Source organism: Pipistrellus hanaki (assembly GCF_964339955.1).
Source record: "Pipistrellus hanaki genome assembly, chromosome: 2".
Classification (NCBI taxonomy): domain Eukaryota; kingdom Metazoa; phylum Chordata; class Mammalia; order Chiroptera; family Vespertilionidae; genus Pipistrellus; species Pipistrellus hanaki.
In genome coordinates this window covers 178,418,707-178,434,024 of record NC_140504.1, presented here as the reverse complement: position 1 = coordinate 178,434,024, position 15,318 = coordinate 178,418,707, and the positions used below count along the sequence as shown (strand labels likewise).

General features: G+C 43.3%; 2 protein-coding genes and 1 pseudogene across 4 annotated transcripts in view; 2 read left to right on the top strand and 1 right to left on the bottom strand.

Annotated features, from left to right (window-relative positions):
* The window catches only part of AGO1 (argonaute RISC component 1), a 43,683-nt gene extending 37,703 nt beyond the window's left edge, over positions 1 to 5,980 (top strand). For both annotated transcript variants that reach the window (XM_084871939.1, XM_084871938.1), the window contains exon 19: positions 94 to 5,980. In XM_084871939.1, the coding sequence (XP_084728065.1) occupies positions 94 to 202 (109 nt within the window). In that variant the 3' untranslated portion in view covers positions 203 to 5,980. The remainder of the gene's footprint in view (positions 1 to 93) is intronic.
* Positions 1 to 12,664, bottom strand: part of LOC311617464 (ubiquitin-ribosomal protein eL40 fusion protein-like) — a 29,096-nt pseudogene extending 16,432 nt beyond the window's left edge. Inside the window, exon 1 of the transcript XR_014797039.1 lies at positions 12,566 to 12,664. The product of XR_014797039.1 is annotated as a ubiquitin-ribosomal protein eL40 fusion protein-like (transcript). The remainder of the gene's footprint in view (positions 1 to 12,565) is intronic.
* The window catches only part of AGO3 (argonaute RISC catalytic component 3), a 96,672-nt gene continuing 93,816 nt past the window's right edge, over positions 12,463 to 15,318 (top strand). The window contains exon 1 of the mRNA XM_084871937.1: positions 12,463 to 12,796. Coding sequence (XP_084728063.1) covers positions 12,778 to 12,796 — 19 coding nt within the window. The 5' untranslated portion in view covers positions 12,463 to 12,777. The remainder of the gene's footprint in view (positions 12,797 to 15,318) is intronic.

The window sequence follows — 15,318 nt, the reverse complement described above, 5'->3', positions numbered from 1 at the left end:
AAGCTGGTATGGGAATTGGCATTCTAGGGATGGGGAAGGGATTAATAGCAGCTCAGTTTACCAGGAAGGACTTCTTTCATTTTTCCTTTTCAGTGGAGAGGGGAGCCACATATCAGGGCAGAGCAATGGGCGGGACCCCCAGGCCCTGGCCAAAGCCGTGCAGGTTCACCAGGATACTCTGCGCACCATGTACTTCGCTTGAAGGCAGAACGCTGTTACCTCACTGGATAGAAGAAAGTTTTCCAAGCCCCAAGAGCTATGCCACCCAAATCCAGAGGAATCAGGGAGGAGGGAGGTAGGGTAGGGAGGAGTGCAGAAGACCTTGTTTCCTTCTACAGATGGGACATAAAGGGTGGGGAACAGGGCCAGGAAGCCAGACCACCAGCCAGAAATTTCTGATATTCACCTCATACCCTTCACCCCATCTTGTCACATCTGACCCTGACCCCACTGGACCAAGACGGGCAGCACCAGTGCCCACCATACACACAGGTGTCTCATGTGACTCACAGTGCTAAAGACTCATGCCTGACAGCTTGATAAGGTTGGCTTGGCTCTACATTCCTGTGGACAAGAGCTGGTAGGTTTGGGTTTGATACTTCAAATGGGAAAGTGAGGGGCTTGAAAAAGTGGGTGGAGGAGGGAAGGATTTTTTAGGAGCCTTAATCAGAAAAGGTCTAGATTTGTTTAAGAAGAAAAACGAAACCAGACCCAGATCAATATTTTAGGATACAAGATGTTTTAATGGGTTAAGAATCCAGTTTGTAGGAAGATATTTTAATGCTAATGATTTTGGTTGCTCCTCCCCCTGCTGCCACCCCCCTTTCCCTTATTCCTTTCTTTCCACCTTTTCCTACCCTACCTTACACCTCCCTGACAGACATCCAGCCCCTAATAAGACTTAAGGCACTATGGCACTTAGCTCTGAAATGACACGACCCTGTCTTCCTTCCGCCTGCTGGTGGGTAACCAGTGCCTTCCCTGTAACGGTAATGCTGCAGAACTGCAACCTTTTGTACCTTTCTTTGGGGAGATGGGGTAGGGGTGGCAGAGGAGGTGAATGGGGAAGAAATACTCCTAACCCAATAAGCCTCCAGCCAGAACGCCAACTATTTTGCATTTAAAGCAATTGACTTCCATATTCATTGAGCTTTTAAAAATATTATAACCTCAAGATGGTTCAAGTCCATTGACATTTGCACTTTCAGACCTGACAAGTCTGTGGAGCTGCTGAGATGACTGGCTATGCCTCCTTTCTTCCTGTCCTACCCTTACCCTCCCACCTGCCTGGGTCTGGAGTTACTTTCATAGTTTTTCTCACTCTTGGCTTCTTTTTCCCCAATGGTCAAGTCTCTTATGTTTCAATATTTTTAAATTGGGGTGTCTTATAACAAACGATCCTTAGGTCTAAAATAAGGAAAAAAAGCAAAAACTAAATGCTATTTTTATACCATAACTTGAGTTTATTGCCAAAATCTTGATATCCTTCCAGTGCCCGGTGAGTTTACATCCCAGAAACATCGAGCCATTAAAAAGAACAGTGTACCTGACTTGTTCTTTGGCCTGGCTAAGTATGGATGGTTATCTCCCCAATGTGGGGCTCAGGCTCCATCTTTCCTCTGTGCAGAAAATACCTTTGCTACAGGCTTCCTCCTCTGCACTGCCCTCTGCCCTGCACTCTCCTGCAATGCATCTTCCTCTCCCTCTGGTCTGTCCTCTGACACTTTGGCTCATCCCACATTCTAGTGTGTCCTGTGAATAGGCTGGGGGATTTTGCTGCTCCCTTTTGCTTCTGTTTACACAAATGAATTTTTCCTGGTTTCCCACTAGGGCATGTGAGTGGGTGGCATGGACTTTTTTTCTTTCTTTCTCTCTGCATAGAGATGGGGTTTGGCTGGCTTGTAAAACTAGAAAAGTGGGGGGTTGTAGCTTGGTGCTTGCTGGCCTTGAGGTAAGGCCCCCTCTTTCCTTGACTGTTCATTTTCTCATTTCCCACTGCTTGGGATGAGATCTTACAGCTTTAGTGTGGAAATTCCTTTAAGGAGCTTGGGCTTGGGCTTGGGTTTGCCCCAATCTGGTGATAAAGTCATGACACTTTAGCTCAGGCTTGGAGGCCAGCCGGAGGAAGGCCAGTCTGAATCCGGGCCTGTGCAGTGAGAGCTACCACTTACCCTCCCCAACAACACTAATACAGACCCAGTTTTCCTATGCAAAACAGTCTCTCGAAGGTTCTGTTCTAGTTGGCTACTTTGTTCAATGACTTCACAAAACGTAGCACAAACATTGATTATAGAGGAAGGCATCAGGACTGTTGAGTAACTCCTCCTTTACTTTCCTACTGGCTATGGCATTGGGTGCCCCATGGGCACAACCCAACTGAAGAACAGAATGGAGGGCTCTGGGAGGAGTTAGCTCACTAGACAGCCTACATTCCTTACACAAGTGCCTAAAGAGAGTGATGCCAACACTCCATCTGCCCTGTCCATCACCTTCATATACTGTCTACTTCATGTTCAGTCACCCTTAGAGGAGGGGAGCTCTCTTTGAACATTGGGCTCTGCATGTTCTCTTCTTGGGTGCATTTGGGGCTAGGATCAGGGCACTATTCCTGGAGGTTCCAGTCATTCACCAGCATTTGCAAATATCCATAGGGAGCTGGTGATAGCCACCTACTCTCGGCCACAAGTTTGTGTTCTTTCCTTTTTCTTTTTGCCTCACTCTTTCCAGTTGGGTTTGAAGATGGGGCTTGAAATGCATTTTTTAGCCCTTTGGCATTGCACATACCACTCAAGAAATAAAAACAAGAGCAGCAGCTTGGGCAATGGCAAGATAATGACTTCTTGCTTTGACTTTTTAAAAAATCTTTGAGACTTGACAAATACCATTGACCTTGAGGGTTATTCCTGTTTGAAAGATAGTGCATGCAGATTGGGAACTGGTGTTGGCAACAAGCTTTGGCTTTCTTGGATTTCGTTTAGGTAGTGTGACTCACTTAAGCTCTGAGGAAGCGTGGGATGACCCCAGCCTCATCTTTTTAGACAAGTCTCTTGCTCCCTTTATTCCAATCTTTTGCTTTGCTTTTCCTATTCTCTCTTTCCCTGGCTTCCTTTTTTTTTTTCTTTTTTTTTTTCCCCCCCTTCTTTTTTCTTCTATTTAGTCAGCTTGCTTGCTGATCTGCTTGCCTGATGATGAATTCTCTGCATGGCTATAGTGACCCCTCTGTTAGCTGACAAGGTCAGGCTTATTCGCTCCTTGGCTACAGAAGACCAAGAATCTATTCCTCAAGCCCAGTGATGTCTTCTTTGGGCTGGACTGCCCTCAAGCTTACACTAGGTCTGAGCAGCAGACCTGCCCAAATATGAAATCAGAGGCTTCTGGCAACTTCCACAGCTGTCCACTCTTTGGAGTTGGTTTCTCTCATTGCTTATCCTAATATTTCATTTTTCTCTAACTGGGGCTTCCCTATTCTAAGGACTTGTTAGGATTGAGCTACTTGGGTATCTAGGGTTGAGGGTCAGGGGATGGACATAGAGGAAGAAGAGAGTGATGGGAAAAGAATGGAGAAATTTTGTTAAAAGGTGGGAAAGAAGAGCACTGCTCATTTATCGTTTTTCCAGTCCAGCCTGACTGATTGAGAATTGGGGTGCCATTACTGGTGTTTGGAGATAAGCCTGGGCTCTTGTTGCTGGGTATTTAGGCTTAGAATAATGCTGAAGAAGAAGGTACGTAAAGTCGTAAAACCTCCCCTAAAAAACTCCTGGTTCCCACTTAGTAGTTAGTTCCTCTTTGGCTAAGCAACAGTGTTCTTGGAGTTTTCTTATCCAGAATTCTGTAAATGAGACTCAGTAAGTACTCAAGATGGGTAGCCAAGGAAATACTTCTTAGCTGCCCCCTGGAATATCTGCAAGGCAGGTAGGGTAGTGTTGTAGACCTTGCATCATGTGTAACGAAAGATGGAAGTTCTTTCTCCTTCAGGGCAGAAAGTCATCTCAAACTAGCCAAAATGCAATTTTGGAGACTACATTGGAGGAAGCTGTTTTTATTTATATTTATTGGGCCTAGGCCAATCCAGGATGGTAGCTGGGATGCCTTCCTTTTTAAAGTCTGTTCATGGCAGGGATGTGCAGGGCACTCTTTTCTATTTGGCCTTCTAAGCAGATTGGGGAGAAGGGATGCTCTGGTTTTCTCTTTCCCCCATTTATTAGGACTTGCCTTCTCCCTGAGCAGGGAGAGGCTAGATTGGTGCTCTCTTCTTACTCTACTCCTACTGACTAAGAACCTCTGGCTGCTATTTGGGGGCCCAAGAAAGGGAGCGGAGGGAATGGCTCAAACAAACAAAAATTAGAATAAGGTGGGGAAGGCAAATTTCCTACTTTAAAAAGGAAAATAAACTCTCCAAGGATTGTGCAAGTAAAGACAATATATCGAATGCACCATGTCCCCTGGTGTAGTAGCAATAAGGAAAAATGAATTGACTTTCCTATGCACAAAGTCCAACCTGAATGGTATGTGATGTTGGCACTTAGCAGCCATCTGGTGGGCATGTGTGACTACTCTGGGTTCCATTTTAGTTTCTGAACTTTTATTCTTCTCAAGTCCAGCATGGATAGGGAAATATCCCTGGAGCCCCACAGCTGTGTACTTGTTTGCATTTGTTTCCCTTTGAGACTTGTGTTGTGTCCTGCTTTGAGCTGTACCTTGTCCAGTCTATTGTAAAATTATCCCAGCAGCTGTAATGTACAGTTCCTTCTAAACCAAGCAACAGCAGCAGCACAATTCTGTGTTTTATAAAAACAACAATGGCTTCTGTTTCTAAAATGCGGTCTCTCTCTCTTTTTTCCTATTAGCAAAGCAAATTGTTGGAATTAATTACATCTCTGATAGATTTTAGGTTAGAAAAATAGATTTTTATAAGAGCAGAACCATTACTTCTAAAGGAGGAAAGTGGATAGAACAAATTACAGTGTTGAAACTGCATATTGTATGTAATCATACTTCACAGGGCCTCCATTTATTCTTCAACAAGAACTGTGACCAAGCAGTACTTTTGAGGGAAGGGTAGGCACAATAAAAAACAAGGAGCTTAGAGTTTGGCTGAGGATATGAGTAGTCAAATGGTGACCCTGGTACATAAGAGAGACGATGAGGAACTGGAACAATGCTGTCAGGTGTTGGCCATGAAGATAGGAAAGGGCAGATTTGAGAAACACTCAGGAGATAGAATTAATAGGACTGAATGGATGAAGGAAGGGAAAGAGAGGAATAGTTTCTGAGTGAGCGAGTGTATTGGGGCATTCTTCTAGCCAAGATGGGAAGAGCGGAGACTATAGAAGGAAGCTAATGAATTTTGTGAAGAAAGATCATTAGCCTTGTAGAGACTGAGTTTTGAGATTTCCATGGGGAAATGAGGTTAAGCTTTCCAGTAAACATTTATGTTTTGTTACTCAGGGAAAACTACAAAATTGCAATTACAGATATGGGATTCATACTTATATAGTTGATAGTTAAAGCCATAGGAATGAACAAGATGGTTTAGAACAAGAATAGAGTGAGAAAAACATTGTATACAACTCTAGGAAACACAATTTAAATGATGAAGAGAGGAAGCAGAATCTAAGATGATTGTCATATTACTACTATTGTATTTTTTGGCTTATTTAATGAGTTGGGGAAAAAATCAAGACAGTGGAATAGAATCCAACAAAGTTATGATTAACAACATGACTGCTGCAGTGAGAAGGGGATATTTTTTTCAACTTAATTTACCATCCTCTACCCCATCTTCTCTGGGATTATAGAACTTTATGGTCATTCTCCAGTATTTCTTGAAAATGAGCATTGGAGAAAACTATTTTGAATAAGGCTAAGATTAGGTCTTCCAAGTTATTCACCAAAACCATCACCACCACTTCCAGCTTCCTCCTGTTCTTGGGAGATACTTGTAAGAGAATAAAATAAACAAACTTAAATTTGTTCTTAACCAGTGTCATAGATGATGTTCCAGTGCCCTCTATAGCACTTAGCAGCTTGTTCTATTTATTTTCATGACTTGTTTTCCCCAGAGCCTGTGAACTAGGAGCAGAAATTACATTCTATTCATTTTAGTCATCTTAGAGCCATAACATCTATGAATAGAATTAAAATGAGCTAGAAATAATGTGGTTTATGAATACAGGGGGGTGGGGACAGTGGGGAATCAAGATGATACTGAGTTGAGTGTACAGGATGGAGTCAGCATTTCTGAATCTTCAGGTAAGCAGAAACTTAACCAAATTATCGTAATCTTTTCTCTCAACGTGGAGATTCTATGGTTTCGTACCTTCAGCTGATGGCACGATTGTCAAGTATTAAGCTCCTGGGTACTGCTAAAACATTGTTACTCTGACTGAAGATTGCTCACAGAAGATTCTGGCACAGAGCCATTGAGAAATGTTCAGTGGCACCTAGTGTGTGTAAGTGGACCCAGTATTTCACTGGATGCCAAGTGTGACTTTTCAAATTGCAGAACTAACCTGTGGCCACCACCTACCAGAGTTTGTTGAGTGCAAGCCAGCCTGACACATGTTGTTTTTCAGCAGCAAGGGTTAGGTTGGTTGAACTTAAAGAGCAGATTGAAAGATGGAGGAGATATTTCCCAAATGAAATAAGGCTATTTATGACCCTTCATAAAACAGAAGTGAAATATTTATTAGAGCAAGTGGGAGGATGATCATTATGGCACTTTGCCATAAATTTCAGTTTTAAAAATTACTGATGTTAGCCCTGGCCCTCGTGACTTAGTTGATTGGAGCATTGTCCCCTGCACTGAAAGGTCAAAGTCAATGGTTCAATTTCCAGTCAGGGCACATACCCAGATTACAGGTACGATTTCCTATTGGGGCATATGCAGGAGGCAACCGATCAATGTTGCTCTCTTACATCAATATCTCTCTCTTCCCTCCCTCTGTCTCTCTAAACTCAATAAAATAAAATTTAAAACATTAAAAAAATGATTGATGTTTTCAAAAAGGTTTCGGAATGACTCTTGGTTGTTACTAAAGTGAAAAATATAGTGTGATTCCAAGGACTGATTTGTCTAGTTTTGGAGCTCAAGGGTTTCAGTTAAGGCTTCTTACACCCATAGAACCCCTTTTTTAGTATTGGTTGAGCCTTTGCTCTGCCCTATTACTTGGCCTTGTATTTTTGTAGGGCATTCTTGTCTACAAGTGGCTTGAGGCAGAGTGAGGCTGGGTATTTGTTGGGAATCTCTTGGCTTAGCAGACAGCGGAATCTCATGGCAATAGGGTTTAGTTATAGTGCAAAGAGAAGACTATCTGTGTGCTGAGTCTGGGCCATCCTCAGACTGTTGTCTGTACTGTTGAATGGCAAATAACATTGAATTATAGCAAATAGCTCTCCCTATTTGTTTCTAGCTTTGAAGACATTTATTCCTCTAGCTATAGGCCGAGGAAACCTGGCAAGCTTAGAAGGTGCAGAGAGCATGACAGAAGCACTCCTGTCCACCAGCTGTGTCAAGGAGAAGGATCTGGAAAAGTGGACTTGCTGGGGTGAGGTACATTTTAGAAGTTCTCCACCTAAGCACCAATACTGCCTTCTTAGCAGAGCATGTTTAGTTTTTTAGGCCAGCGTGGCTTACACACTGCCCTCTTGCTCTGGGCTGAAACAGTTTCACTACTATCCCTCTTGACAGTGTCTTTTGGGGACAAAGAAATCTTGAGGGACTTGGTAGGGAGCACTCCATCACTCTTCCCTACCTTCTGAAGGCAAGAAACTTTCCTCTTAAGAGATCAGTGAGAGCTCCCAGCCAGTTTTTTGAAAAAGGCCTGTGGATTGTTAATGGAAGTACACTGGGGGAAAAAGGAGGGGCTTGGGTACTTTGAAGTGCTTGTCTAGGTGTCTTGTACAGTATCTATCTTTTTTAATTGCATCTTCACAGCCTTCATGTGAAGGAGCTTTTCGGTTAACTTCTATTGTGTATAACAAAACCCCAATTAAGTTGGCTTAAATAAGGAAACTCACATGACAAGAGGTCATTTACTATGGCACCGAGTTTGGTTAATTCATTGGCTTGATAATACCAACAAACCAGGTTCTTAAAATCTTTTTACTCTGCTGACCTCTGTGTTTGGTTTACGCTCATGCTAGTTCACCTCGGAGTCCCAAGATGACTGCCATAATCCTAGAAGGAAATGCTGACAGAACAATATCTTACAGAAGAGGGACTAATTTTTTCCAGTGTTTCATTTAAAGTGAGAAAATCCTTGGAAGCCCAGCAGATCTGGCCTCATGTCTCATTTACTAGAAATGGGTCGTCTCCCACTCCTGTCATTGGCAGAGCAAATGAGATCATTGTGAGTTGCTGAGGTTAATTAGGGGTTATCCGGTCTAAATCATGTGGATTAGAAAGACAAGTCATGTCTGTTAGGTGAGAAAGAAGGGGATAAGAGTTTGAGTAGGTATCTAGCCAGCAGTGTCTTTAGGTTTTTAAGGATCAGGAATGTGAGGCTAAGAGAGAGTGACTTTTCTAGGACAACAGATAGTAGGTGAGAGCCTTCAATTTCAGCTCTGACTGTCCCTAAAGCCAGTATGTTTTTATTTTTAATATATTCTTTGAAAAATATGTTTTTATTGATTTCCAAGAGAGGAAGGGTGAAGGAGTGAGATAGAAATATCAATGAGAGAATCATCAATTGCCTGCTTCCTGTGTGCAATCAAGCCTGAATCCATGACCTCCTGGTTCATATGTCGGTGCTCAACCCCTGAACACACTTGCTGGGTGAAAGCCAGTATGTTTTATATTGTGTCCTGCTACAGTACCTGCTGCAGTCAAGTACATCTGACCCTTGAACAACACAAGCTTAAACTGCACAGGTGTTTTTTGTTTTGTTTTTTATATATATGCGGATTTTTCCCCAATAAATATTTAGTCAGCCTTCTGTGTTTTTCAGGTTTCCCATATGTAGAGGCAACCAGTTGGGGGTTGAAAACTGTATTTTCAATCCCCTATTGGAATTGAATAGATGTTGAGAGCTGACTGTATGCATTGTTCTACATCATTTTCTTTCTTTTTTTTTTTTTTTTAATTAAGGCTACATCATTTTATATAAGGGATTTGAGCATTCTTGGATTTTGGTATATGCAGGGGGTGCTGGAACTAATCCTCGAAGGAGGATCATAGTTAAGTCTTGGGAGAGTCTAAAGTTATATGCTGGTTTTCAACTGTGTGGGGATTGGCACTCCTAACACCTGTGTTATTCAGGAGTCACCTGTAGCTTGATTTCTGCTGTTTAAAAACTTCTGGTCTACAAGAGATTTTAAGCTTAAGTGCCACATCATCTAACTTGAGCTTATGAGAGAGGAGAGGATTCCATCCAGTTGTTCCCCTTATCCAGTGACGGTGTTTATCTAGCAAGGGAAGCCTAGGAATGCAACATTCAGCAGGCAGTGATTTTGCTGCCTCTGAGATTTCTATTACTATTTCATACCCCTTTCTGAGAGCAGCCAGTGACACAAGAGATAAGAGCAGAGTTTTTGCCTAACGTATTTTCCGGCGTATAAGACGACTTTTGAAATGAAAAAAAAAAAAAGTCGCCGAGTCCGGTTTGGCTCAATGGATAGAGCGTCGGCTTGGGGACGCTCGGTCCCGGGTTCGATTCCGGTCAAGGGCATGTACCTTGGTTGCGGGCATATCCCCAGTAGGGGGTGTGCAGGAGGTAGCTGATCGATGACTCTCTCTCATCGATGTTTCTAGCTCTCTATCTCTCTCCCTTCCTCTCTGTACAAAAATCAATAAAATATATTTAAAAAAAAAAAGTCAACCGAAAATCAGGGGTCGTCTTATACGCCGAGTATATCCCGAAAAAACGTCTCAATATGCCACTAAACGAATTTTCCAACTCGATCCCACAGCAATCACTGCAAGGCTGCTTGGACTGCCTCTCTAACTCTGTACCCAAAGCTACACTGTGTTCTAGTAAAAAGCCTGCTCAGATTGGCCAGAGTCAGAGAGGCGGTCTATTAAAAAAAGAACTGGTGTTGCCTCGGAAGTGGGGGGTAGTCTTATACAGCAAATATAGGCCTAAACCTATGTTTTAACTGTAAAAATTAGGGGGTCGTCTTATACGCCGGAAAAATACGGTACTTCCTGAGCCCACTCACTCATCCATCCCTCCCACGGCTATTTACAGAATGCTGTTATGTGCCAGGCTCTGGCACTGTTCTAGGCATTGGGGCTGTAAGTTACCAAGATGCACAAAGACTCCTGTATGCCCTTAAGAACAGACTCATTTGGGAATGAGGTTATCAAAAAATAGTGTGTGTGTGCGGTCAGGAGTAAGCCTCACACAACTTTGCTTTTGGCAGAATCATTCAAACTTTTTTGCTTTCTCATTTCCTGATATTACAGTTCATGGGACCTTCATATGGGCTCACTATAAAGAGGTGGGGTCCCTGGATTGCAGAAGTAGAGGGTAAGGCATCATTGACATTTACTAAATTGGATCCAATTGGAAGGTCCAAATCCTGTCAGTGTCAACAAAGACGACAGTGGCCCACTTCCAGAGTTCATCACCATCACCATGCCTACTCTGGGAGACACTGAAGAAGCCTGCATCATTAGGAAAACAGTTCCAGAATTAAGGTTGATGGTGTGAGAAACTCTTGCACAACAGTTGGTATTTACTCTGTTTGATGCTCCCATAGACTTGGATTGTGTATGGTCAAGTATTGAAAATAATTTTGACGATACAGTGTTTCATCTGGTGACACTTAATTTGACATTTTTTAATTTGGGAGGGCATTTTCACTAAAAGGTGTAAAGATGGAAAGGAAGAAATTGGAATCAGATGTGATGTGGATTTGAATCCCACTTATATAAAGTGTTTACAGGTAGGTGCATCTAATAAATGCTTTAAAATAGTTAATAGTAACTATTTTAGTAAATGCTAAAAGAGTAACCAAAACAATAACTAATTTTAAATTTCACTAACATTTAGGGAGAGTTTTCTTTGTGCTTTAGGTACATTTCCTAACTTCACAACTCAAAGGTACATGTTATTCTCTCCATTTTTTAGATTAGGAAACTGGTGCCCAGAGACTCAAGTGTCTGATCCAAAGTCCTACAGTGATTGGGGTGTGGGAGGATACTTAAGATAGGGTACTTTTTCTTCTTCTTTGTCCCAAGATTTAATTAAAAAATGAACTTTGATTTTAAAAAGTCTAATCATTACTGATGCTTAAAGACATAGGGAAAAGTCATGAATGATTCATCAGCCTGAATAAAATAGTATCACCATTTACGTTTACATTCTAGTGGGAGAGGGAGTAGTAAAAAGAAATTACAGATTAGGACAGGATTACTGTAATAGAAAAACAGGTGTCCCACCCTACCAGAAAAGCCCTCTGACAGGTAAATCTTTTTTTTTTTTTTTGTAGTCAGTACATTAATGTATTTCTTTTTTTAAATATATTTTATTGATTTTTCCCCCCTCCCTCCCTCCAATACATACCCTCCCTCCCCAGAGTTTTATGTCCATTGGTTGTACTTATATGCATGTACACAAGTCCTTCGGTTGATCTATTATCTCCCCCAGATCTTCCTCCCCTCCCCACTGTAATTTGACAGTCTGCCTGTTGCTGACGGGTAAATCTTAAGTTGAGGTATAAAAAGGAAAGAGTGGAAAGAGGATTCCTGGCCAAGGGAACCCGAAGCAGAGGACCCCAAGCAGGAAATAAGCGCTTTGCCTTTGGGGGAAATAGAAGCAGAGATAGTGAAGTTTTGCTTGAGAAAGGCAGGGGTCCCGTTAATCGGAGCGTTTGGATCCTGGAAAGGAGTTTGGGTCTTCTCAGTGTGACGAAGCGCCATTAAAAGAGTTTTAAACGTGGAAATTATTCGATCTCATCCTTGTGTAATGTCCTGTTTCTTAATCATCTTTTCCCAACCTAAATTGTACATCCTCGCCTCCCCCCCAAAAAATGGTCCACAAATCTACTCTATAGAATTTAGAAGGGTGATCAGCAGTGGCGGTTACTTGATCGCCTGCTGAGGAGGAGGCGCCCCAAAAGGCGTGGAGGAGGGACTCGACGATGAGAGCGGCCCAGCCCAAGCCTAGCTCTGCTGGGGCCCTCAGCTTCGGTTCGGGCCCTGCACCCCGGACCAGAACCGCCCCAGGCAGGCTCCTCCCCAGAGAAGCTACGTCGCCTCAGGCAGACCGGGCTCCGCACCGGGTGGAGCTAGGAGTGCAGTCCTTGCGGATGGTCCCCGGCTGGCACAAACCAGCGGTAGACCGTAGGAGGGCCGGCTCCGCCCGCGCCCCGCCGCTTGAGCCCCAGGCCCCGCCCAGATTCGGCGCCAGCTCCCCGATGCCGCTACGTAGCTCGCACGGACGTCGAGCCCGCGCGGCTAGGTTCCGCGAGGCCTGGGCGTCGGGCTAGTCGGAGCAGCGGAACTGACGTAAGCGGACTTCCGGGGCCGGCCCCCGGGGAGGTCGGCGGCGGCGCCGCAGTCGTGGAGAGGCAGTGGGAGCGTGAGCGGCCACGGGCGACGCAAGTTCCTCACCGAGCTCACCTCGTCTCGCGCTTCTCTCCTAGTCGCGTGCTGCCTCCCGCCGGCGGCTCCTCCGAGGAGAGCTTTCGCCGCGGTTGCTGAGGAGGGACTGTCGCCACCCCGCCCCGTGGCCAAGTGAGAGTGCCTGTCGCACCGCGTCGCCCCCTGCGCCGCCTCCTTGCCCCCAGTGGCGGGCGCCCTTCTCGCTCGAAGCACTCCCCCCAGCTCCATGAATGGAAATCGGCACCGCAGGTGAGTGTCAGCTGCTGGCCGGGTCAGCGGGGGTGTCCCTAGAGCATCGCCGCTCCCTCAGCCCCGGCCTCGGTGTGCGAGGTGCGAGGTCCGGGCGTCTCCTCCTCCCCGTCGGCCCCTCCTCCGCCTCCGCGCAGCCCCGCCGCAGTTCTCCGGAGCCGAGTGGGCGAATCCGCGGGGAGGGGACACCGCTCACAGGATTGAAGTTTGGGGCTCTCCGGGCGGTGTGCCTCCCGGAGTCTAGATGGACTTGCCATCGCTTTCGTGTTCGGGTTTGGGATGTAACGGTGTGTGTTCCCGTAGGGGCGCTGGGCACTTACTACTTGGACTTCTTGAGGTAGTTATGTAGATAGAGTAGGTAACAGATGGTAATTAAGTTTGGTTTTAGGGCAGCGTCAAATGCAAGATGGCATTTCTATCATCCCCGAATTTCCTTCTGATATTTGTGGCAGCCAGGTATATACAGGGTGGGGCAAAAGTAGGTTTTACAGCTGTTTAAGCAATAATACATGAATAAACTGTTTTTCGAGTTCTCACAACTGTACGCCTACTTTTGCCCTACCTTGTAGTTCTTGAGGCTCTTGGGAATGTCATATCAGGCTGGATCATTGCTGGCGTGAGGAGGTGATTCTTAAAATTGCTGACAGTATTTTATTTTTCATTCTCTGTTCCCTAGAGGAGAGTTGTCATATTCCTGGAAATTTGGCACTTAAGAAAACCGCTTTCTCTCCTTGGGAAAAACGATAGTCTTGAGGAAAAAATGCAATTTGGGCAGTACTTATCTTAAAAGAAAAAAGCAATCTTTATGGTTCTTAAGTAATTGAGGAACATAAAGTAGACATTACATAACAGTTTGCTTTCCAAAGGATCATTCATACTTGACATGCTAAATTTGAAAGTTTGCTTCATCCAGATTGTCACAGACTTATAAATTAATTTTCAAAATATTGGTGGGCAGAGGGTATCTTGTTACTAAAGGTATCATAAGCCCCTGAATTTCAAATCTCACTTTGTCAATTTGGGAGGTACCTGAATATGAGATAAGAAAAGCTTTATATAGCCGAAACCGGTTTGGTTCAGAGGATAGAGCGTCAGCCTGCGGACTGAAAGGTTCCAGGTTCAATTCCGGTCAGGGGCATGTACTGTACCTTGGTTGCGGGCACATCCCCAGCAGGGGGTGTGCCGGAGAGAGCTGATCAATGTTTCTCTCTAATTGATGTTTCTAACTCTCTATATCTCTCCCTCAAAAAAATAAAAAATCAATAAAATATATATATTTTTAAAAGAAAAGCTTATATAAAAGAAACTGTTGGTTTAATGTTAAATAATTTATTGATTAGGTTAAAAAGTATAATTTTAAAGTAGGTGCAAAAACATTCCAATGGTAAAGGTGGATGGGGAAGACTTTATTACAATTTTATTATATGGAGTTTTCTCTAATCAATTTGTGCCATTTCTCTTTTGCATACTCCATTAAAAATATATTTTTTTATCTTTATATATTCCTTTTTTAAGTGTCTACTCTTTTTAATATATATATATTATTGATTTCAGAGAGAAAGGGGGAGGGAGAAAGAAACAGAAACATCTATGAGGAGAGAGAATCATTGATCAGCTGTCTCCTGCATGCCCCACAATGGGGATGGAGCTGGAAACCCAGCATGTGCTCTGACTGGGAATCCATACCTCCTAGTTCATGGATCTTCACTCAACTATTGAGCCACACTAACTGGGCTTCATATCTTCTTTTTTTTTTTTTTTTTTTAAATATCACAGAGTGGAAGAGAGAGGGTTAGAGAGTTAGAAACATCGATGAGAGAGAATCATCGATCAGCTGCTTCCTGCACACCCCATACTGGGGATGTGCCCGCAACCAAGGTACATGCCCTTGCCCGGAATGGAACCCGGGACCCTTCAGTCCGCAGGCCGACGCTCTATCCACTGAGCCAAACTGGTTCCGGCGATATCTTCTTAAAAAGGGAAAGTTTGTCTAGATTGTGAAAAGTTTTAGACTCTCATTTGTTTATCATTGGTTTGTGTTTTTCCATTTTTAACTTTCTATTTTTAACTTTCCTGCCATTTTTAACTTTCTGCTATACTTTTTCCTGCCATTTTTAACTTTCTACTATACTTTTTAGAGAATGTGATGATTTGTGGATATAGGTGATTTTTACATAACTATCCTGTTGTCAAGCCTGGAAAACAAAACATAAAACTTAAAAAAAACTTTGTTAATCATCCTAAAATTTTTAAAATATTTCAAAAAAATTTTCAAAGATTTTTTTTTCTCCTTGGGGTTTTTTTTTTATATGAAATTATGCCCAATATACGGACAACATCTTAGAAAATCCTTCTAAAGTCAAACCACCTATTCAACTGGTCCAACTAGCCAAGTATGATTCAGTAAATGCTCCTGTGAATTCTTGAGCTAAGAATTAGACATCTTGAAATGCAAACTTTATTTTAAGTGTAGTTTATACATGATTGACTATAATCTCAAATGAAGATAAGGTATCATTGTC